The 25807-nt window shown below is 36.4% G+C and overlaps 1 protein-coding gene across 7 annotated transcripts in view; it reads left to right on the forward strand.

Moving 5' to 3' along the window:
* Positions 1–16154, forward strand: part of SPATA7 (spermatogenesis associated 7) — a 50302-nt gene extending 34148 nt beyond the window's left edge. For 4 of the 7 annotated variants that reach the window (XM_007987511.3, XM_007987513.3, XM_073011237.1 and 1 more), the window contains 7 exons: positions 4016–4488; positions 5428–5497; positions 7105–7220; positions 8910–8963; positions 10866–10943; positions 15249–15303; positions 15537–16154. In XM_007987511.3, coding sequence (XP_007985702.3) covers positions 4016–4488; positions 5428–5497; positions 7105–7220; positions 8910–8963; positions 10866–10943; positions 15249–15303; positions 15537–16121 — 1431 coding nt within the window. In that variant the 3' untranslated portion in view covers positions 16122–16154. The remainder of the gene's footprint in view (positions 1–4015; positions 4489–5427; positions 5498–7104; positions 7221–8909; positions 8964–10865; positions 10944–15248; positions 15304–15536) is intronic. The other 3 variants (XM_007987512.3, XM_007987514.3, XM_073011238.1) reach the window with 1 other exon arrangement.
* Positions 16155–25807: the final 9653 nt, after the last annotated feature.

Here is a 25807-nt window from a genome sequence, read left to right on the forward strand (position 1 = left end):
TCAAAAACCTTTTATGATAATTGCCCATATCCTCTTGCCACTTTTCTTCTCTCATACTCTGACTCTCACATGCTGTCACCCTCAGAACCCTCCTAAGCCCTTCCAGTCTTCACCCTGTAACTCTGAGTCATTCACTACTTAGTCAGTGCTCCCTTACTACTCATTTGCTTCACTGGTGTAGCACTTACCATGTGCTTTTAAGATTAAGTGAATATGTGGGTGTGATCTATATTTCTGAATAAATCTAGAAAAGAGGCGGGAGCAGTGGCTCACACCTGTGATCCCAGAGACTGAGATAGACAGATCACTTGAGCCCAGGAGTTTGAGACCAGCCTGGACAACATGGCAAAACCCCATCTCTACCAAAAAATACCTCCCCCCGCCGCCGCCAAAAAAAAAAAAAAAAAAAAGCCAAGCATGATGGTGCACATCTGTGGACCCAGCTACTCAGGAGGCTGAGGCAGGCAGATTAATTGAACTCAGGAGGTCGTGGCTGCAGTGAGCCATGATCAGACCACTGCACTCCAGCCTGGGCAACAAAGTGAGATTAAAAAAAAAAAAATCTGGGAAACTTTTTAAAAACTACTCATCTGACAAAGGGCTAATATCCAGAACCTACAAAGAACTCAAACAAATTTACAAGAAAAAAACAAACAACCCCATCCAAAAGTGGGCAAAGGATATGAACAGACATTTCTCAAAAGAAGACATGCATACAGCCAACAGACACATGAAAAAATGCTCATCATCACTGGCCATCAGAGAAATGCAAATCAAAACCACAATGAGATACCATCTCACACCAGTTAGAATGGCGATCATTCAAAAGTCAGGAAACAACAGGTGCTGGAGAGGATGTGGAGAAATAGGAACACTTTTACACTGTTGGTGGGAGTGTAAACTAGTTCAACCATTATGGAAAACAGTATGGCGATTCCTCAAGGATCTAGAACTAGATGTACCATATGACCCAGCCATCCCATTACTGGGTATATACCCAAAGGATTATAAATTATGCTGCTATAAGGACACATGCACACGTATGTTTATTGCAGCACTATTCACAATAGCAAAGACTTGGAATCAACCCAAATGTCCATCAGTGACAGATTGGATTAAGAAAATGTGGCACATATACACCATGGAATACTATGCAGCCATAAAAAAGGATGAGTTTGTGTCCTTTGTAGGGACATGGTTGCAGCTGGAAACCATCATTCTTAGCAAACTATCACAAGAACAGAAAACCAAACACCGCATGTTCTCACTCGTAGGTGGGAACTGAACAATGAGATCACTTGGACTCGGGAAGGGGAACATCACACACCGGGGCCTATCATGGGGAGGGGGGAGGGGGGAGAGATTGCATTGGGAGTTATACCTGATGTAAATGACGAGTTGATGGGTGCAGCACACCAACATGGCACAAGTATACATATGTAGCAAACCTGCACGTTGTGCACATGTACCCTACAACTTGAAGTTTAATAATAATAAATAAATTAAAAAAATATATATATATATAAAATAGTGAAAATCAAGAGTTGTGTTTCTTTTATATATAATTTGAAACTTTTTTGCAAACAAATGTTAGATTTTAAAATAATTTATACCCATCCAATTCTACAATTGAATTGACTCTTCAACTGTTTAAAAATCTGACAATTGGAAAATTATTGTACATTATGTCTTCTGACATCCTTAAAAAAGATTGATTTAGACTGAGTTCTGTATTATAAAATTCTTGACATGAAAGTATGATGAGTATATAAACTACGTTATGGCTATTACTTTACATAAATCCTGAAATCACAGAAACAGTGCACAACAAACCTCATAAACTAAGAGTGACATAAGAAAGTGAGTGTTCAGGGTACCACCAGACTCTGCTCCATTGGCACATAATTGATGAACCCTTTTCTGATTTCAGAACTTCTTTACAGTGATCTGCTATTCATGTTTTGGGATTCTGCCAGTGTGTTAACATATATTCTGCACAAATATCTTTATCCCAGTTTTCTGATATTCATAACTAAGGAAACAAGATGCAGATTGGTGCAGTGGATTTTATACTATAGTCTACTGGTTTCCAAGGAAAGAAAAAGTAGAATACAAGGTAGAAATTATAAGATACAAAAATGAGAAAAATTTCATGCTTCCAATAAGTTCAGAAGCAATTTTTCCATCCCATTTCAGAGAGATAGCTTAACATATGCTTCTACCCTTTAGAAAGACTTTCTTTGGTGTTTCATTTTGTTTATTAAATAATCATTACTGATAAAATTTCTTTACAGGCAATCATAATGCCTTATGCATTTCTTTCTCCTTCCTCTGATCTCAGTTTGTGCTGTTCTTCTAAGTGTAAATAATTCCTGTGCTTATTAATTCATTGCGCTATAGGATATTTTTTGACTGTACTTAGAAATTTCTTCTTTGGGAGCTAAACTCTTCTGGTACATAAGCTGTAGTGTGAGTATCATTTAGGACTATTTATAAAAACTAACATCTTGAAGTCATTTACCAAATAGTACCCTGGTGACTCAACATTTAATGTCGGCATACTTACTTGCTTTGAGTACTTTTGTCTTGTATTTGGAATAAGGTTGTAAAGCAGTTGGAAAGGAAAGGTGATTTGACATATTTTAGGTAGTAGTCACAATGTCCAGTTAGCTGCAGTTTTTTGCTTTGATAAATCAGAACTTTAGGTTAGCTGACTTATTTGTTCCCAGAAAAAGAGTTAAAATCAGTTTAAGATTTTTTATGCTGTAAAAAAAATCTAAAATCATATAATTTTCAAATAAGTTTTAAAATAGACAATATGATAAAGTGGCAAAGAACATGGGCTCTGCCTCTGTTCAAATCTGTGAGACTCGGCACCTCAGAGCAGTCTTTTAATCTGTAAAGTAGAGTAATAATTGTATTACCACCCAGAAGTTGATGTTAGGATTAAATGAGCTATACAAGAAAATTAACTAGTACAGTACCTTGCACATAGTAAGCACACCATATGTATTAGTAGCAGTGATAGAAGTTCTTATTATTCCTCTTCTCTTCAATGTCAAGAGCAGTACCTTGCATACAGGAAGCACTTGGCTTTTTCCTTACTCAACTTGTCCATCTTCTCCTTGTTATTCCTCCCAATGAGGTTATAAGACAGATATAACTGGCTAAATCCTAGCGAGTTTTACCTCAATTTCTGTAACCTCCTTGTAATTTCCCCTCTACCTAATGAAAGTGCCTCAGAGTTTTGCAAAGGATATACAGATGTGTCCATAAGGGCTGAAGTCATAGGCAGAGCTTCTTAGACATTTTCAGTTTATAAAAGAATAAAATATTATCTGTGTTTTTAAACTTTACAGATAACCTGTAGAAATGGTTTTCCTGAAGTTAAGCCAAAAAGAAATGGAGCAAGTCAAAATGCCTCCCTTTTCAAAGTATTACCTCCACCCCAATGAAAATAAGTTGAGAAATATGTATGAAATTTTTATGAAATAAATATTTATTAATTATATTTAAATTATCAATTACCTAAGCCAGGGCTCCATACATTATGAGGAGAAGTTCCTTTTCGTTTCTTTAAATGCTTGACATCACAGAGGGATGGCTTACACTGTACTCTCCAATAGTGACAAGACAGGACGGTGAGGATGATGCCACTAATAGTGGTGGAGAAGGGCATTGGTGCTCACAGTTTGTGTGGAAACTTTCAGATAAAACTGAGATATCCCAATAGATCTTAATATGCAAGTTTAAGATCCAAAAAATAGGTATGTTATTCATCTTTTTTTAATTTCAGAAAGGAAATTGATTGCTCTACTACTTATATTTGGAATTAAATTTTAATCTTAGTTTAAATACTTGACTAGAACTTCAAATAAAATATTAACATCTTCAGGAACATATCAGTTAATTTTGTAAATCCTTGAGGCTATCATTTTTTTAATGTATAATCTCAAAATCCCCAATTACATGAATTTGTAATGCAGTTGATGACTGTCATGTCAAATGTTCTTAGCCCTCAGGCGAACCACAAATTGAGGATGACATGTTAAAAGAAGAAATGAATGGATTTTCATCCTTTGCAAGGTCACTAGTACCCTCTTCTGAGAGACTACGCCTAAGCCTACATAAATCCGATAAAGTCATCACAAATGGTCCTGAGAAGAACTCCAGTTCCTCCCCGTCCAGCGTGGATTATGCAGCCTCCGGGCCCCGGAAACCGGGCTCTGGAACCCTGTATGGCAGAAGGCCCAGAAGCACATTCCCAAATTCCCACCGGTTTCAGTTAGTCATTTCGAAAGCACCCAGTGGGGATCTTTTGGATAAACATGCTGAACTCTTTTCTAACAAACAATTGCCATTCACTCCCCGCACTTTAAAAACAGAAGCAAAATCTTTCCTGTCACAGTATCGCTATTATACACCTCCCAAAAGAAAAAAGGATTTTGCAGATCAACGGATAGAAGCTGAAACCCAGACTGAATTAAGGTATGACACATCAACAACCAATAGTAAATCCTTCAGGAAATTAAATGAAAATTAATGAATTAATATTCCTTGTTTGCTGCTGCCAGCCTTAAGATCTGATAGTGCCCTTTGGATTGGAAGGAGATGAATGTGACTTTTCCTTTTCTGTGTATCACTAGAACTATCAGAGTAATTGCTGAAAAATAGCAAAAAATATTACACTGGTCAAGTGCCTTATAAGTATGAATTACATATTTTATTGTTTCAAGCATGGTTCAAGAATTGTGTATGTTTTTAAATATTATACTTTCAGAGAATTCTTAAAATATGTCATCAGACAGCATTTGTGTAAATATGCATATTGATTCATGTTAAAAGTGGCAAAAATATGGGCTATAGAGGGAAAGAAACTAACCCTTTATCCATTTACCCCTCTGCTCCATTCCCTGCAGATATTCAGGCCAGTCTTCATAGCAACAACTGCCAAGAATAATTTTAAATTGGGATAATTTCTGGAAATTAAGTATAATTTGCCTCAATAATGTTTTCAAATACAATAGTGTGTGGCATAAGGTGAATGTTCAATAGAAGTTTGCCAAATGACTGAAGGAAAAAACAAATCTTGTCAAGTTTTGAGATTTAGCGGATTTGTATTGTGATTGTTTTTCTAGTATTACATAAACAATTTAACCGGCACTAGGTTTTAGTTGTTTTAGAAAGTGAAAACAATTTAAGATTAGTATTTTTTTTCTTTGGATATACGTAAGAGGTACAGTAATATCAGATGAGTCTGCAGATATTTTATCAAATAAAATCAAATAATTCAAAATTATGTATTTTATAAGAACAGATGGATCTCATTCTTTTATGTTTGAGTTTATTTTTTCTAGCCAGTAAACCTTGTTACCGCAGTGCTTATATTTTGAAGGATTAACAGTTATTTATTTTAAATTATTACAGCTTTAAATCTGAATTGGGGACAGCTGAGACTAAAAATGTGACAGAATCAGAAATGAACATAAAGCAGGTAATAAGTATGAAATCTTTTAGTATTGCTACATTTGAATTACAGATATTTTTCTGTAAATAGAATATGTACAGCTATTTAGACTGTGAAGAATAATCTGTTGGTGGCACTTATCATACATGATATAGCCAGTATACAGAAGGTCTGGCTGTTTACAAATGGTTATAGCTCTCTGAATGGCCAGGTGGATCCTGCCAAATCTGGGAAGTCATTTGTTACTAACATCTTTCCTAGATGATTGGTTGGCTGGCTGGACAGATGGAAGGATCAGTAAATACCTTAAGTATTGTTTTCAAAGATGCAGACCTGGATTACTAGAGGAGCCAGCAGAGTAGTGCAGAAGTTGAGTTTTTATACCTTTTTCTTTTTTTGTAAAGAATTGCCACATATTATATGATTGGAAAGTATACATTTTATAAGAATAAGTGGCTGTTATTATGTTTGCCTCTACTTTTTCTAGACCATAAAGCTGTTTATTACAGGGTTTATATTTTGAATTCTTAGCATCATTTCTTTTAAAATATTGCAACTTTGAGTCTGATTTTGAGATAAATTGTTTTATTTTTGGAGTGTCAGTCTTGCACTTGTGTCCTGACTTAAATTTGTTGTTTATAAAAATGGTTTGTCTATTAAACTGTCAAACACAGATCCAGAGATAGAAGAATAAAATATAATCATACTCAACTTCCTCCTTCCCTTCTGAAAATGGGTAGAAGGTGGTCGTTTTCCATCTCAGCCATTAATGCTGTTTGACACAGGGCCCTGCCACTTAAGGCCCAAGGACATATCAGTTATCCTCTGAGAGCTGCATTTCCTCATCTAGAAAAACTGTACTTAATTTGCAGGATTATTAGGAAGAGTAAATGATGTAGGCAAAGTACCTAGCCTGGGCTAGGGCTTAATAGACTAGCTTGAAATTTTGGGAATGAGTTAACTCTGCGGATAACTACATAAACATGAAACAGTATTTATTTACAATCCTGCAAGAAAATGTGTGTCCCCATATTCCACAGTCAGTGCCATCAGTACTTGACTTGAAGAAGCCAGTATTAACTGCAGTAGATCCACATTTTAACAGCACCTTTAAAACTGTAAAGCACTGTACATAATTTGTCACGGTAAAGATTAACTCTAACGATGCGAGTAAATGCTTGGCACAGTTTGTGGTGCATAGTAAGGAGTCTATAAAAGTAAGCTGCCATTATTTTTGTTAATATTATTGTTCATGCTGCCAGCGCTACCACTGCTTCTACATATTTGACATGTTGGCATGTAAAACAGATGAGCTATTTGAATTTCTGAATAATGAGACTTTGTTCCCTCAAATTTACTTAAAAGTTGAAAATGTGCTTCATTTTTCCCTTTATATGTTTATTTGTGACAATTTCTTAATGTTATTTAAATGCCACTCATTAAAATACAAGAAATAAGTCATTTTATCTTTAAGAAAAATGTGCTGAATGGATAGAAAAATTATTCTAAAATATTCTTTGTCATACTGTATAATTTTTATCTACTGGATATCTCTGTTCACTTAAAATTTGTTATATTTCTGCTTTCATAATGTATTTTTAAGCAAAAATGAAGATTTTTTTTTATTGCATCCCCAGGCATCTAACTGTGTGACATATGATGCCAAAGAAAAAATAGCCCCTTTACCTTTACAAGGGCATGACTTAACATGGGATGAGATTAAGGATGATGCTCTTCAGCATTCCTCGCCAAGGTACACAGTTCACAGGAGAAATAATTTCAACTGTCTTTAATTGCCTTCTTGTATAACAGACATATAGTGTTTGCCGCATAAGTACTATTTAATTGCATGCTGTAGTCTATTTTGGTGTGATGTAATTCAATAACAGTTTTAGTTTTACCAAGGAAATTTTACAAATTTAAGTGCTTAGTAAAGGTTTAAATGAGTTAATTTTGCTAATTCATTAGTAAAGGAAAAAGCCACCCCAACTTGTATTATTTGTCATCACTATTCATTAAAAAAATAATTTCCCCCAAGACAAGTCCTCTGACAGTGATGCTAACCAGTTTACATGCCACAAATAATGCTGAAGAGCTTTACCATTTGAGGAGTCATAGTTTTTCATTTTGAATATTTATCATATGCTGGTGCTTGACCTATCTGTGCTATATGAAGACACTATTTATTTATTTATTTATTTATTTATGAGACAGAGTCTCTCTCTGTTGTCCAGGCTGGAGTGCAGTGGTGCGGTCTGAGCTCACTGCAATGGAGACACTCTTTAAAAATTACTCATCATGTTGAGTGATTAAGGAATATTATACATTAATTAGCAGGTAGTAGAAAACCTAAAGATGCCTTGATAGTTTCAGTTGTCAAATGTATTTCCAGTGTCAGAGAATGGATATGAAATGTGGGGCGGGGAGTGGGGGTAGAAGAAAGGAAGGAGTAGAGATTAAAAAGAGGGCAAGAGTGAGGTGTTAATGTAGCAGATCACTAGGAAAGTACACACAATGCCCTCAGGCTCCGGCTTCTCCCTCAGGCCTTTGCTAGGGAGATGTCACCTGCCAAGGCCATGGAGAGTTCATTGTTAACTTCCCTGTCTTTGAAATTTCTGGTGTTTCAACACATATAACTTATTATTTATTATTGTAAACTGCTCTTGAGCCAGTCTTCACTGAATATTAAGAATGACTTAAGGAAAGGAGTATTTATCTTTTCTAATACTTTCTAAAAGAAGTAAAGTAAAATAGTATAATTGAGTATACCTGAATAAAATTTAGCTTCAAGTTAATTCTTGGTAACATAACTGAGTAACAAAATTTGTCATGATGACCAGCTTTAAAAATACTTCATAGTAATGTATCTATATCTAGCATTATCTATACATTAACCTTAGTCAAATTGTCATTGTTTATACTAGAGAAATGCCATAGTATAGTTTTGAAAAGAATTGTGAATTTATAAGTAGAAGAGTAGTTTAAAAACCTGTCTTTGCTGCTTACTAACATTAACCTTGGAAAGTTATACTTAGTCTTTCTGACACTGGGTGAACTCATCAGTAAATAGTAAAAATAATACACAGCCAACATACCTGACTGGGTTGTTTAGAATATTAAATTAGATATAGATATGAGAGTGCTTTAAAAATTGCTGAAAAGTAATTACAGGTTGAACATCCCACATTTGAAAGTCCGTAAGTCACAATACTCCAAAATCTGACGTGACACCCAAAGGAAATGCTCATTTGCGCATTTTGGATTTCAGAGTTTTGGATTGAGATGCTCAACTAAGTATATAATGGAAATATTCCCAAATCCAAAATCTGAAACACTTCGGTTCCAAGAGGGATATTCAGTCTGTACTAATATACAATGTTACTGAATACTTATTGTATGCCAACCATTGTTTTGCTCAACTACTTTAACTTCCTCTTTCTAGGGCAGTGTGTCAGTATTCCCTGAAGCCCCCTGCAACTAGTAAAATCTACTCTGAGTAAGATCTTTTTTACCTCTTCATTTTGCATAGTGGAATTAAGAATTAAGAATCATAGAAACCATTATTAAATAAGTCAGGATTGAACAATAATCTCTTTTTTTTAAAACTGGCAAGTAATAAAGGTACATATTCGTGGAGTACCTAGTGATGTTTTGATACTTACACTGTACAGTGATTAAAACAGTTTAATTAGTGTATCCGTCATCTCAAAGTTTTTATTATTTCTTTGTGTTGGAAACATTGAGTATCCTTCTTCTAGCTATTTGAAACTATGTATTATTGTTAACCATAGTAGTCATCCTATAGTGGTATATAACATTAGAACTTACTCTGCCTATCTAGCTATAATTTTGTATCTTGTAACAAATCTCACCTTGTCCTTCACTCTCCTCTACCCTTCCCAGCCTCCAGTATCCTCTGTTCTACTCTCTACTTCTATGAAATCAACTGTTTTTAGCTTCCACATATGAGTGAGAACATGCAGTGTTTAACTTTCTATTGCTGGCTTATTTCACCAACATCCATCCATGTTCCATCCATGTTGCCACAAATAACATGATTTTATTCGTTTTTATGGCTGAATAGTATTTCATGGTGTATATATACATTTTCTTTATCCATTCATCTGTGAACGCTAATCTGTCTTACAACCAGCTTTGGGATATCAACCATATAATACATGCTAAATTTGAGAAAATGACCTGAATAATTTTCTCAAATTTATTTGAGAAATAATAACAACTTTCTGGAGCAATTGTCAATCACGTCGTTTTTATCTCCAGTAGAAGTTTGTCCCTAAGCTAATACCTGATACTTTTTAATAATTAGTATCCATAATTCTTATTTATAAGTAAAAATAATAAAATAATAAAGAAGAGTTTTAGAGAAATACAGACTTTTAGTAGTTCAGGATACTCTTTCCAGAGGTTTCTAATCTCAGCAGTTCTTTGCAGATATTTTACTCGTAGATTTTAATGTTGTTTTAATTAAGTTACTTTTTTTAGGGAAAATAATTTATAAAATTTTACTTATTTTCAAATATGCTGTTTTTAAACAAGCAAGACCCTGTGAATCAGTTTGAAAGTGTAACTTTTTATTAAACATTTAGATCTATTATTTGATTTGCTTATTAACTCTTCCCTTATATTTGCTTATTCAGTAATTTAGTTACTTGCTACTTACATTTGGTACTAATTCACTAATTTCAGCTAATTAAAATCAAACATACAATAATATCCTAACTTTCTTATAATAACTACTAAAATATAGTTATAATAGGGGGGTGTGTTCAAGTAGTTAAAAATTACCACAATATTTATGTTCACAAATTTTCCTTTGAGATTTTGTCTCCAAATGTTTTTAGAGAAAACATAAATTTTTCTGCTTAGTGCATTTCTCAACCTTAAGGTGAGAAGATGCTGGCCTGGGGCTAGGAGAGGACTTCTTAGTTGAAGCTCCTGCTTCTCTGGACAACTTTCCTTTTCCTTCTTGCAAATGCTTTGCGGAGGGGCTTGCACCTCTGCTGCTGGACCTGGTCAGGAGCCAGAGGAAATTTAAAACATTCCTCGAGAGTGCTTGTTCCCAGTGGATTGCATTTGATTGCCCCTTGTCATTCGTTGGTCTCTTTTTGTGTTGTTTAATTCTGCTTATTTTTTACTGCTATGGATGTTGCAGATATCTTTGAAATTTTACTCTATTAGGTCATTATCTTTAATAAATATCCTTGCATAATTTGAGAAAGTAGACATGTTTGTTTGTAATATTCCCCTTAGTAATATGAGATAGAAGTACATTGGTAATGGTAGAGATAGACATTTCTAATTAGGTACTAATGTTTCTTATAGTTTTCAGAATAAGTAAGCAATAATTTTTATGCTGTATATTGCCTTCCCTTTACAGCGAAGAAGAACTGTTGTATCTGAGTTTCATTGAAGATGTAACAGATGAAATTTTGAAACTTGGTTTATTTTCAAACAGGTTAGTTTTTTAAAATTGTGTTATGGCAATTCAGGAGTACGTTAAATATTCTTCATATTTCTTCATATGATGTTAAAATTTTAAAGTTATTTTCCCATATTAGGAAATGAAAAAATATATTGTTTTCTTGGAAACTTATTATTCTAATTGATAGCAGGTTGTAAAGAATGTTTAATTCATACTCTAGGGGAAGTTCATCACTTGGGAGAATTAAAGAATAGAGCTTTTATTCACTTTAATATTATATCCTTTGTATTATAAGTGACTCGTGAAGGAAGATCTTTACCACTTATTTGCAAAGCTCCGTAATCCCATTTTACTATCTAAAACTGTCATGAGAATCAAAGGCAAGCATTTTTGGTACAACCATTATTAGTATTAGATCTAGTAAAATGAGAACAAATTAAGAGCTAGGTTTGTGTGCCGCAAGTTAAATGAAAAGTTTGCAAAACCAGATTAGCTATTGCATAGCTTAAGGAAACTGTGTGTCCTGAATTTAGCTTGAACATTTATGTATCTAAGGTTCTTTGAGCACTGGGCTCTACTTTATGCTATGTAACCTAGGACCCTGTTATGTATACTACTTGCTTTCTCTGTTGTAATAATATGCCAAACATAGACATTTCTAATAAATTATTTCTATCATTTACATCAAGTTTTTTAAAAAATTAAAGCAAACATTTTCATTATTGGCATAAAAAGGCATATCAAAAAGACCTAAGATTTTTGACATTAATTCTTTTGACCACTTTCGTTTTAAAAAGTTGGTAAATAATATTCACATAATATGGGTAAAGAGTTTCAGGATACATAATGAAAAGTTTTAGCAATCTGTATCACAGGATGAATATACTTAACACTACTCAATCGTGCACTTAATGGTGAAGATGATAAGTTTTGTTGGTTTTTGCCACTACAAGAAAAAAAATACACATACAAAATCGTATTTATGCTTAAAATTTTGTTTTTATCAAGTGTAAGACTATTTATTACATCATTTTTATAATAGTACCAAAAACCAGAATCAACCTAAATGTTTAATGGTAAATGTTTGGTTGAATAAACTGTGGGATATATATGAAATGTAAGGTCTGTTTAGGGATTAAAAATGATGTTGAAGTGAATTTACAGATACAGAAAGATGTTAAAGATATGTGTCGTTGATTAGAAAAAACAAAATAGGGCTGGGCGCAGTGGCTGATGCCTGTAATCCCAGCACTTTGGGAGTCTGAGGCGGGCGGATCATGAGGTCAGGAGATCGAGGCTATCCTGGCTAACACAGTGAAACCCCGTCTCTATTAAAAACACACAAAAATTTAGCCAGGCCTGGTGGCAGGTGCCAGTAGTCCTAGCTATAGGCTGAGGTAGGAGAATGGTGTGAACCCGAGAGGCGGAGCTTGCGGTGAGCTGAGATCGCGCCTCGACATTATAGCCTGGGCGACAGAGCGAGACTCTGTCTCAGAAAAAATAAAGAAAAAGAAAAAAGAAAAAAACAAGATAGATACCCAAATAGTATGTATCATTTAATTACAATTTGGTAAAGAAATACAAATGAATAGAAAAAATGCCTAGTAGTGAATATTCTAAAATGTTAACAATAGTTGTAAAAAGTAGAATACAGATTTCTTGGGTTTTAAAAAAATTGTGAAATAATTCAGAACTACTAACTCTGAGGTTGGCTCATAACTTCACTGATGCTAGCAAATGATAACAAAGGAAATTAGTTTTTTAAGAAACTGTTGGACATTCCTGTGATAGAGAGGTGAGCATGGTGTTTTAGAATGAAGAAATTATGTAGAGCCAGACACATGTGGGTTAAATTCCCCTAATGGCTTTTGACCTCAGGGGAGAGGAAATTATCATCTTAGAGATGTGGCTTTCTCATCTTTAAGATGGTTTTTACACTATCTTTCCCTCCCTACGTTGGTCAGAATTAGAGGTAAAATGATTATTATGGCTAGCACAGTAGCACTTAATGGAACTTAATAAGTGATAACATTTAAGTTATTATGTGGATTTACCATCAGTGGGAATTTTTAAATTTTTTCATTATTTTTAAAAATTTTGTGACGTACACAGTAGGTATATATAAGGGTCCATGAGATGTTTTGATATAGGCAAGCATTGTGAAATAAGGACGTCACAGAAAATGGGGTATCCATCCTCTCAAGCATTTATCTTTTGAGTTACAAACAATCTGACTACATTCTTTAAGTTATTTTAAATGTACAATTAAGTTATTATTGACTGTAGTTACCCTGTGGTGCTATCAAATGGTCTTATTGATTCTTTCTATGTTTTTGTACCCATTAACTACCCCTCTTCCCCTGCAGCCCTCCACTACCCTTCCCAGCCTCTGTTAACCATCCTTCTACTCTCTATGTCTGTGAGTTCAATTGTTTTGATTTTCAGATCCCACAAATAAGTGGAGCATGCAATGTTTATCTTTCTGTACCAGGCTTATTTCACTTAACATAATGATCTCCATTTCCATCCATGTTGTTGCAGATGACAGGATCCTACTTTTTTTATGACTGAATAGTACTCCATGGTGTATATGTCCTACATTTTTTTATCCATTCATTTGTTAATGGACACTTAGGCTGCTTCCAAATCTTAGCTATTATGAACAGTGCTACAACAAACATAAAAGTGCAGATATCTCTTTGATATCCTTACTTCCTTCCTTTTGGGATTGCTGGAGCATATGGTAGCTCAATTTCTAGTTTTTTGAGGAACCTCCAAACTGTTCTCCATAGGGGTTGAACTAATAGTTTACATTCTGCTAATAGTGTGCAAGGATTCCCTTTTCTCCACATTGTCACCAGCATTTATTGTTGCTTGTTTTTGCATATAAGCCATTTTAACTGGAGTGAGATGATATCTCATTGTAGTTTTGATTTGCATTTCTCTGATGATCAATGATGGGGAACACCTTTTTATATTCCTGTTTACAATTCATATGTCTTTTGAGAATTGTCTATTCAAATCTTTTGCCCATTTTTTGATTGGATTATTAGATTTTTCCCTATAAACCTAATAGTAAATAGTTGCTTGAGCTCCTTATATATTCTGGTTATTAATTCCTTGTCAGAGGGGTAGTTTGCAAATATTTTCTCCCATTCTGTGGATTGTTTCTTCACTTTGTTGGTTATATCCTTTGCTGTGCAGAAACTTTTTAACTTATGATCCCATTTGTCCATGTTTGCTTTTTTGCCTGTGCTTGTGGGATATTACTCAAGAAGTCTTTGCCAGACTAGTCCCTAGAGATTTTCTCCCAATGTTTTCATTTAGTAGTTCCATAGTTTCAGAACTTATATTTTGGCCTTTAATCTATTTTGATTTGATTTTTGTATGTGGTGAGAGATAGGGGTCTAGTTTCATTCTTTTGTATATGGGTATCCAGTTTTCCCATCACCATTTATTGAAGAGACTGCCTTTTCCCCAGTGTATGTTCTTGGCAACTTTGTCAAAAATGAGTTCACTGTGGGTGTGTGGATTTGTTTCTGAGTTCTCTATTCTCTTCCATTGGTCTGTGTGTCTGTTTTTATGCCTGACCATGCTGTTTTGGTTACCATAGCTCTGTAGTATAATTTGAAGTCAAGTAATATGATCCCACCAGTTTTGTTCTTTTTACTTAGGATAGCTTTGGCTATTCTGGGTCTTTTGTGGTTTCATATACATTTTAGGATTTTTTTTTCTATTTCTGTGAATAATGTCACTAGTATTTTGATAGAGATTGCATTGACTCTGTAGATTGCTTTGGATGGTGTGGTTGTTTTAACAATATTAATTCTTCCAATCCATGAATTTGGAATATTTTTCCTTTTTTTTTTTTTTTTTTTGGTGTCCTTTTCCATTTTGTTCACTGGTGTTTTATACTTTAATACAGGAATTTTTTAAAAGTATAATTTAGGAAGCATTATAAAATATCTCTGTAAAAGGCTTTTCTTTAGGGTTTGGTTGTGTGTGTGTGTGTGTGTGTGTGTAAAGATGGGGGTAGACAGGCTTTGGGTGTTTGCATATGTCTGTGAGAAAAACAGCTTTTTGGAGGTGGGGTGAGAAAAAGGAGAATTTTATTCAAAGAAATAAAAGTAGCATACAGTCTTTCAGAAACCTGTAACGTGAAGCAAATGCACAACGGAAGAACATAGAACAGGAAAGCATTAGTCTTCAGCTTTACAGAGAAAAAGAATAATCTAAAACACATTTTTCAACCTTTATAGTTTCAGTATTACATGGCTAGTTTATATTTAGATGATTTTCTGATTTTGAGACATTAACATTTTTGTTTATCATTTGTAGGTTTTTAGAACGACTGTTCGAGCGACATATAAAACAAAATAAACATTTGGAGGAGGTTTGTCTTATAACTTCATTAGAAAAATTCTAATGTAAAAATAATTTTACAGTTTTTTCATACCTTCAAACAATACATTAAAAGCAAGTGCTTTTTTTTCCCTTGAACTTTTTTGAGGGTGGTGGTGGGAGAAGTGAAAGGAAAAGTATTAATCCTGTGAGATTTGCAGCACTGCAGTCAAAATTTAATTTGACTCAATTAATGTAATTATTCTCATCTTTTCTTAATCCTAGGAAAAAATGCGCCACCTGCTGCATGTCCTGAAGGTAGACTTAGGCTGCACATCGGACGAAAACTCGGTAAAGCAAAATGATGTTGATATGTTGAATTTATTTGATTTTAAAAAGGCTGGGAATTCAGAACCAAATGAATTAAAACATGAAAGTGAAGTAACTATTCAGCAGGAACGTCAAGAATACCAAAAGGCTTTGGATATGTTATCGTCTACACCAAAAGATGAGAACGAGATATTCTCTTCACCAACTGAATTTTTCATGCCTCTTTATAAATCAAAGCATTCAGAAGGGGTTATAATTCAACAGGTGAATGATGAAACGAATCTTGAACCTTCAACTTTGGATGAAAATAATCCAAGTATTTCAGACAGTTTAACAGATCAGGAAACTTCTGTGAATGTTATTGAAGGTGACAGTGACCCTGAAAAGGTTGAGATTTCAAATGGATCATGCAGTCTTAACACATCACTCTCCCAGTCTGTTCAGTTCTCCAGTGTCAAAGGTGATAATAATCATGACATGGAATTATCAACTCTTAAAATCATGGAAATGAGCATTGAGGACTGCCCTTTGGATATTTAATCTTCATTAATAAATACCTCAAATGGCCAGTAACTCATTATTACTTTTCTTCCTTTTTTAAAGTATGTGTATAAGATTTCTGTGTTAGTTTTCTGTGCTGCAATAGTAAGTTACCAGAAACCTAGTGGCCTAACATGCCACACGTTTATTTATCCCACAGTTTCTGCGGATCAGGAGTGTAGGCACAGCTTAGTTGGGTCCTCTGCCCTGGGTCTCACAAGGCTACCCCACAATCAAGGCAGTGACTAGGGCTGTGTTCTCGTTTAGAGGCCTGTTGGCAGAATTATCTTCCTTGCAGCTGTAGATTTGAGGGCTTCGTTGTCTTGCTGACCAATGGCTAGAGGCTGCCTGTAGTTCTCTGCCACTTGGCGCTTTCCTTAGGGAAGCTATAACATGGCTGCTTGCTTTTTTAAGGATATCAGGAAAACCAGAGAGATTCTGCTAACAAGATGGAGTCTTGTATAATGTAACATAATCACAGGAGTGACTTTCTATCACCTTTGCCATGTTCTTTTGGGTAGAAGCAAGTCACAGGTCTTGCCCACACTTAAGGGTTGGGAATATATACAAGGGTGTGAATGCCAGAACACAGCAATCACTAGGGTCATCTGAGGACCTGCTGACCACAATTTCTAAAATCACTTTTCAGAGGAAACATATTTTACCCATGTTCTCAGAGGAACATTTTTACCCAGACATAAGTGGTTTTGTAGGCTATGGGAAATGGTTTGTGATCTGGTGTGGGTCTTGAAGCATTGGACCTTGTCTGCAGTATCTTTAATTTCGTTTTTCTCGCTTTCCTGCAATATCTACAGCCTCGAGGACCTTTCAGTTGTCAGTGACCCAGGGAATTCTGTCAGCTAGCTGAGATGTTGTCTCTTCTTGTGAGTGCAAACATTTAGTCAGACCTGTCTGAAGCCCTCCCCTCCCCTGTAGCTCATGAATGAGACCCTTACTATTAGAACATGGCCCAGAAGATTCATCTCTAATTATACCTTTTCAACTATTTACAATAATATAATTGAATATGCATGTGCCCGTTATGTACAAAGTTTCATGCCTAGATACTGTGGAGGATTAAAACAACCCGTTTTGTTTTTATAAGCTATATTTTAATTTTATGTTTAAAAAAATGCAACCCAAGTATTCTTCTAAAAACTTAGCAGTGACTTCCAAGTATCCTGTTCTTTAACTCAGGCTTTTATCATCCTTTGGCCGTAGCAGTGTTTCCCAAAGGGTGGTACATACCCCTGGAGAGCTGAGAGTTGATTTTTAGTGGTATATGGATGACAAGTCCATCTCATTCATGGGATGCTGACCATCACCACTGTCTTCAGGATTCAGACGCAGGCACAACCTGCAAAGCACAGTATGGTAGGACTGAGCACCCAACCCACTTCTCACCCCCACTGTCAGAATCCCCAACTCACCCTGCTGCAACCCTTCCTTGGCACACCTGCCCCTTAGCCCTCACCTCTGGACTTCTTCCCTTTAACTCTCTAAGCAACACCATCTCTCCCCTCTTGTAGTCCTCCTAAACCTCCTGAAATAACCTCAGCTCTATTCTTGGTTCCCAGCCTGGGTCTCCCAATCTGTTTGATCTTTACCCTGTATTTGCTTCTTGGGCTATATTGTTCCTCAGCCCCAGGGTTCCTTTCTTCAGTCCCAAACTCACTCTTTCACAAACACCCTCTTCCCAGTCCCCATGAAACTACCCCAGACCTACTGACCTGGCCCAAATTTTCCTTTCTTGGCTGTAGCTACCATTTGTCTCTCTGGAGGCATTCTCAGAAATTTTCTCCTGGCCGTTGTTCTCCAGCACTTTGATCCGGGCCCCAGACCTGCCCTATTTGACATGTCCAGTCTTCTTCATGCTCTGACTCTGGGTACAGCTTCTTGTCTCTGGGGCCGTGACCCATCCTAACTTGGATACCTATTAGGACAATTTGTTGTTATCCTTTAGTTTCCCTTTAAGTTTTAAAAGGTGAGTTAATTTAAATATTAAAAATGGTTCTGAAAAAAGCAAACAACCCCATCAAAAAGTGGGCAAAGGATATGAACAAACACTTCTCAAAACACATTCATACAGCCAACAGACACATGAAAAAATGCTCATCATCACTCGCCATCAGAGTAATGCAAATCAAAACCACAATGAGATACCATCTCATACCAGTTAGAATGGCAATCATTAAAAAATCAGGAAACAACAGGTGCTGGAGAGGATGTGGAGAAATAGGAACACTTTTACACTGTTGGTGGGACTGTAAACTAGTTCAACCATTGTGGAAGACAGTGTGGCGATTCCTCAAGGATCTAGAACTAGAAATGCCATTTGACCCAGCCATCCCATTACTGGGTATATACCCAAAGGATTATAAATCATGCTGCTGTAAAGATACATGCACACGTATGTTTATTGTGGCATTATTCACAATAGCAAAGACTTGGAATCAACCCATATGTCCATCAGTGACAGACTGGATTAAGAAAATGTGGCACATACACACCATGGAATACTATGCAGCCATAAAAAAGGATGAGTTTGTGTCCTTTGTAGGGACATGGATGCAGCTGGAAATCATCATTCTCAGCAAACTATCGCAAGAACAGAAAACCAAACACTGCATGTTCTCACTCATAGGTGGGAAGTGAACAATGAGAACACTTGGACACAGGAAAGGGAACATCACACACCAGGGCCTATTGTTGGGAGGGGACTGGGGGGAGGGATAGCATTAGGAGATATACCTAATGTAAATGACGAGTTAATGGGTACAGCACACCAACATGGCACATGTATACATAATGTAAAAACCTGCACGTTGTGCACATGTACCCTAGAACTTAAAGTATAATAATAAAAAAAAAAATGATTCTTGAATGTGGCAAAAGTATTATAGTATGAAGGTAGGATGTGAGTGGTAAGTTTGGGAAACAGCACCTAAACTTTCTAGCAGCATCCTTTTTTTTTTTTTTTTTTTTTTTTTAATCCCTAAGACATCTTGTTAACATCAAGCAACATCTTTATATCTTCCCCTCTTCCTTCTCACACAGCCCATCAACTGAAGCTGAGAGGCACCATGAATGCTAGTGTGCCTTCTGAGCCAGGTTGCCTGGGTTTGATTGCTTTTAAGCTGGGTTTGATTCCTTTTAAGCTGGATTTGATTCCTTTTAAGCTGACTTTGAGCTGGGTTACTGAGCTTGTGTGTATTTTCTCGTATCTTGGATGGGGGTAATTATAGAACCTTTATCATAGAGTGTAAGAATTAAATGAGCTTGCATGAGAATTAAATACAGGCTGCTGCTACTTTTTTTTTTTTCTTACTATTTATTTTTTATTTCAGTAGGATTTTGGGAACAGGTGATGTTTGGTTACATGAATTAAGTTCTTCAGAGGTGACTTCTGAGATTTTGGTGCACCCAGCACCTAAGCAGTGTGTACACTGTACCCAGTGTGTAGTCTTTTATCCTTCACTCCCCTCCTACCCTTTACCCCCAGCCCCCAAAGTCCATTGTATTACTCTTATGCCTTTGCATCCTCATAGCTTAGCTCCCACTTATGAGTGAGAACATACAATATTTGGTTTTCCATTCCTGAGTTACTTCACTTACAATAATGGTCTCCAATTCCATGTAGGTTGCTGCAAATGCCATTATTTCATTCCTTTTCATGGCTGAGTAGTATTCAATTGTGTGTATGTGTATATATATATACACACATCACATTTTATTTATCCATTCATTGATCAATGGGCATTTGGGCTGGTTCCATATTTTTGCAGTTGTGAATTGTACTGCTATAAACATGCATGTACAAGTTACATTTTTTGTATAATGACTTCTTTTCCTCTGGGTAGATACCCAGGAGTGGGATTGCTGGACAAATGGTAGATCTACATTTAGTTCTTTTCTTTTTTTTTTTTTAACCTTGTTTTATCATGTTTTATTTTATTGTACTTTGCAGATACTACAGTTTTACAAATTGAAGGTTTGTGGCAACCCTGCATCCTTGGAGCAAATCTGTCAGCACCATTTTTCCAACAGTACATGCTCACTTTGTGTCTCTTTATCACATTTTGGTAATGCTTGCAATATTTCAAACTTTTTATTGTTATTTTTATTTTTTATTATACTTAAGTTCTAGGGTACATGTGCACAACGTGCAGGTTTGTTACATATGTATACATGTGCCATGTTGGTGTGCTGTACCCATTAACTCATCATTTACACTAGGTATATCTCCTAATGCTATCCCTCCCCCCAGTCCCCTCCCAACAATAGGCCCTGGTGTGTGATGTTCCCCTTCCTGTGTCCAAGTGTTCTCATTGTTCACTTCCCACCTATGAGTGAGAACATGCGGTGTTTGGTTTTCTGTTCTTGAGATAATTTGTTGAGAATGATGGTTTCCAGCTGCATCCATGTCCCTACAAAGGACATGAACTCATCCTTTTTTATGGCTGCATAGTATTCCATGGTGTATATGTGCCACAATTTCTTAATCCAGTCTGTCATTGATGGACATTTGGGTTGGTTCCAAGTCTTTGTTATTGTGAATAATGCCACAATAAACATATGTGTGCAAATGTCTTTATAGCAGCATGATTTATAATCCTTTGGGTATATACCCAGTAATGGGATGGCTGGGTCAAATGGTATTTCTAGTTCTAGATCTTTGAGGAATCGCCACACTGTCTTCCACAATGGTTGAACTAGTTTACAGTCCCACCAACAGTGTAAAAGTGTTCCTATTTCTCCACATCCTCTCCAGCACCTGTTGTTTCCTGATTTTTTAATGATTGCCATTCTAACTGGTATGAGATGGTATCTCATTGTGGTTTTGATTTGCATTTCTCTGATGGCTAGCGATGATGAGCATTTTTTCATGTGTCTGTTGGCTGCGTAAATATCTTCTTTTGAGAAGTGTCTGCTCATATACTTTGTCGACTTTTTGATGGAGCTTTTTTTTCCTTGTAAACTTGTTTGAGTTCTTTGTAGGTTCTGGATATTAGCCCTTTGTCAGATGAGTAGATTGCAAAAATTTTCTCCCATTTTGTCGGTTGCCTATTCGCTCTGATGGTAGTTTCTTTTACTGTACAGAAGCTCTTTAGTTTAATTAGATCCCATTTGTCAATTTTGGCTTTTGTTGCCGTTGCTTTTGGTGTTTTAGACATGAAGTCCTTGCCCATGCCTATGTCCTGAATGGTATAGCCTAGGTTTTCTTCTAGGGTTTTTATGGTTTTAGGTCTAACATTTAAGTCTCTAATCTATCTTGAATTAATTTTTGTATAAGGTGTAAGGAAGGGATCCAGTTTCAGCTTTCTACTTATGGCTAGCCAGTTTTCCCAGCACCATTTATTAAATAGGGAATCCTTTCCCCATTGCTTGTTTTTGTCAGGTTTGTCAAAGATCAGATGGTTGTAGATGTGTGGTATTATTTCTGAGGGCTCTGTTCTGTTCCATCAGTCTATATCTCTGTTTTGGTACCAGTACCATGCTGTTTTGGATACTGTAGCCTTGTAGTATGGTTTGAAGTCAGGTAGCGTGGATGCCTCCAGCTTTGTTCTTTTGACTTAGGATTGTCTTGGCAATGTGGGCTCTTTTTTGGTTCCATATGAACTTTAAAGTAGTTTTTTCCAGTTCTGTGAAGAAAGCCATTGGTAGCTTAATGGGGATGGCATTGAATCTATAAATTACCTTGGGCAGTATGGCCATTATCACGATATTGATTCTTCCTATCCATGAGCATGGAATGTTCTTCCATTTGTTTGTGTCCTCTTTTATTTCATTGAGCAGTGGTTTGTAGTTCTCCTTGAACAGGTCCTTCACATCCCTTGTAAGTTGGATTTCTAGGTATTTTATTCTCTTTGAAGCAATTGTGAATGGGAGTTCAGTCATCATTTGGCTGTCTGTTATTGGTATATAAGAATGCTAGTGATTTTTGCACATTGATTTTGTATTCTGAGACTTTGCTGAAGTTACTTATCATCTTAAGGAGATTTTGGGCAGAGACGATGGGGTTTTCTAAGCATACAATTATGTCATCTGCAAACAGAGACAATTTGACTTCCTCTTTTCCTAATTGAATACCCTTTATTTCTTTCTCTTGCCTGATTGTCAGGCCAGAACTTCCAACACTTTGTTGAATAGGAGTGGTGAGAGAGGGCATCCCTGTCTTGTGCTAGTTTTCAAGGGGAATGCTTCCAGTTTTTGCCCATTCAGTATGATATTGGCTCTGGGTTTGTCATAAATAACTCTTATTGTTTTGAGATATGTTCCATCAATACCGAATTTATTGAGCGTTTTTAGCATGAAGGGCTGTTGAATTTTGTCAAAGGCCTTTTCTGCATCTATTGAGATAATCATGTGGTTTTTGTCTTTGGTTCTGTTTATATGCTGGATTACATTTATTGATTTGCATATGTTGAACAAGCCTTACATCCCAGGGATGAAGCCCCCTTGATCATGGTGGATAAGCTTTTTGATGTGCTGCTGGATTCAGTTTACCAGTATTTTATTGAGGATTTTGGCGTCGATGTTCATCGGGGATATTGGTCTAAAATTCTCTTTTTTTGTTGTATCTTTGCCAGGCTTTGGTATCAGGATGAAATTGGCCTCATAAAATGAGTTAGGGAGGATTCCTTCTTTTTCTGTTGTTTGGAATAATTTCAGAAGGAATGATCCCAGCTCCTCCTTGTACCTCTGATAGAATTCGGCTGTGAATCCGTCTGGTCTGGACTTTTTTTGGTTGGTAGGCTATTAATTATTGCCTCAATTTCAGAGCCTGTTATTGATCTATTCAGGGATTCAACTTCTTCCTGGTTTAGTCTTGGGAGAGTGTATGTGTCCAGGAATGTATGCATTTCTTCTAGGTTTTCTAGTTTATTTTCGTAGAGGTGTTTATAGTATTCTCTGATGGTAGTTTGTATTTCTGTGGGGTCAGTGGTGATATCCCCTTTATCATTTTTTAATCATGTCTATTTGATTCTTCTCTCTTTTCTTCTTTATTAGTCTTGCTAGCAGTCTATCAATTTTGTTGATCTTTTCAAAAAACCAGCTCCTGGATGCATTGATTTTTTTGAAGGGTTTTTTGTGTCTCTATCTCCTTCAGTTCTGCTCTGATCTTAGTTATTTCTTGCCTTCTGCTAGCTTTTGAATGTGTTTTGCTCTTGCTTCTCTAGTTCTTTTAATTGTGATGTTAGGGTGTCAATTTGAGATCTTTCCTGCTTTCGCTTGTGGGCATTTAGTGCTATAAATTTCCGTCTACACACTGCTTTAAATGTGTCCCAGAGATCCTGGTATGTTGTATCTTTGTTCTCATTGGTTTCAAAGAACATCTTTATTTTTGCCTTCATTTCATTATGTACCCAGTAGTCATTCAGGAGCAGGTTGTTCAGTTTCCATGTAGTTGAGCAGTTTTGATTGAGTTTCTTAGTCCTGAGTTCTAGTTTGATTGCACTGTGGTCTGAGAGACAGTTTGTTATAATTTCTGTTCTTGTACATTTGCTGAGGAGTGCTTTACTTCCAACTATGTGGTCAATTTTGGAATAAGTGTGATGTGGTGCTGAGAAGAATGTATATTCTGTTGATTTGGGGTGGAGAGTTCTGTAGATGTCTATTAGGTCTACTTGGTGCAGAGTTGAGTTCAATTCCTAGATATTCTTGTTGACTTTCTGTCTCGTTGATCTGTCTAATGTTGACGGTGGGGTATTAAAGTCTTGCATTATTATTGTATGGGAGTCTAAGTCTCTTTGTAAGTCTCTAAGGACTTGCTTTATGAATCTAGGTGCTCCTGTATTGGGTGCATATATAGTTAGGATAGTTAGCTCTTCTTGTTGAATTGATCCCTTACCATTATGTAATGGCCTTCTTTGTCTCTTCTGATCTTTGTTGGTTTAAAGTCTGTTTTATCAGAGACTAGGATTGCAACCCCTGCCTTTTTTTGTTTTCCATTTGCTTAGTAGATCTTCCTCTATCCCTTTATTTTGAGCCTATGTGTGTCTCTGCACGTGAGATGGGTCTCCTGGATACAGCAAACTGATGGGTCTTGACTCTTTTCCAATTTGCCAGCCTGTTTCTTTTAATTGGAGCATTTAGCCTACTTACATTTAAGGTTAATATTGTTATGTGTGAACTTGATCCTGTCATGATGTTAGCTGGTTATTTTGCTCATTAGTTGATGCGGTTTCTTCCTAGCATCGATGGTCTTTAGATTTTGACATGTTTTTGCAGTGGCTGGTACCAGTTGTTCCTTTCCATGTTTAGTGCTTCCTTCAGGAGCTGTTGTAGGGCAGGCCTGGTGGTGACATAGTCTCTCAGCATTTGCTTATCTGTAAAGGATTTTATTTCTACTTTACTTATGAAACTTAGTTTGGCTGGATATGAAATTCTGGGTTGAAAATTCTGTTCTTTAAGAATATTGAATATTGGCCCCCACTCTCTTCTGGCTTGTAGAGTTTCTGCCAAGAGATCTGCTGTTAGTCTGATGGGCTTCCCTTTGTGGGTAACCCAACCTTTCTCTCTGGCTGCCCTTAACATTTTTGCCTTCATTTCAACTTTGGTGAATCTGACAATTATGTGTCTTGGAGTTGCTCTTCTCGAGGAGTATCTTTGTGGCGTTCTCTGTATTTCCTGAATTTGAATGTTGGCTTGCCTTGCTAGGTTGGGGAAGTTCTCCTGGATAATGTCCACAGAGTGTTTTCCAACTTGGTTCCATTCTCCCCGTCACTTTCAGGTACACTAATCAGATGTAGATTTGGTTTTTTCACATAGTCCCATATTTCTTGGAGGCTTTGTTCATTTCTTGTTATTCTTTTTTCTCTAAACTTCTCTTCTTGCTTCATTTCATTCATTTGACCTTCAATCACTGATACCCTGTCTTCCAGTTGATCGAGTTGGTTACTGAAGCTTGTGCATTTGTTATGTAGTTCTCGTGTCATGGTCTTCATCTCTATCAATTTGTTTAAGGACTTCTCTGCATTGGTTATTCTAGTTAGCCATTCGTCAAATCTTTTTTCAAGGTTTTTAGTTTCTTTGCTTTGGTTTTGTAATTCCTCCTTTAGCTTGGAGAAGTTTGATTGAAGTCATCTTCTCTCAACTCGTCAAAGTCATTCTCCATCCAGCTTTGTTCCCTTGCTGGCGAGGAGCTGCGTTCCTTTGGAGGGGGAGAGGTGCTCTGATTTTTAGAATTTCCAGCTTTTATGTACTGCTTTTTCCCCATCTTTGTGGTTTTATCTACATTTGGTCTTTGATGATGGTGATGTACAGATGAGGTTTTGGTGTGGATGTCCTTTCTGTTTGTTATTTTTCCTTCTAATAGTCAGGACCCTCAGCTGCAGGTCTGCTGGAGTTTACTAGAGGTCCATTCCAGACCCCGTTTGCCTTGGTATCAGTAGCGGAGGCTGCAGAAGAGTGAATATTGCTGAACAGTAAATGTTTCTGTCTGATCATTCCTCTGGAAGCTTCGTCTCAGAGGTGTACAGCTGTGTGAGGTGTGAGGTGTCAGTCTGCCCCTAGTGGGGGATGTCTCCCAATTAGGTTACTCGGGGGTCAGGGACACACTTTAGCAAACAGTCTGTCCGTTCTCAGATCTCAGACTCCGTGCTGGGAAAACCACTACTGTCTTCAAAACTATCAGAGAGGGATATTTACATCTGGAGAGGTTTCTGCTGCCTTTTGTTTGGCTA

This window comes from Chlorocebus sabaeus, chromosome 24 (assembly GCF_047675955.1).
Source record: "Chlorocebus sabaeus isolate Y175 chromosome 24, mChlSab1.0.hap1, whole genome shotgun sequence".
In the NCBI taxonomy this organism is placed as follows: domain Eukaryota; kingdom Metazoa; phylum Chordata; class Mammalia; order Primates; family Cercopithecidae; genus Chlorocebus; species Chlorocebus sabaeus.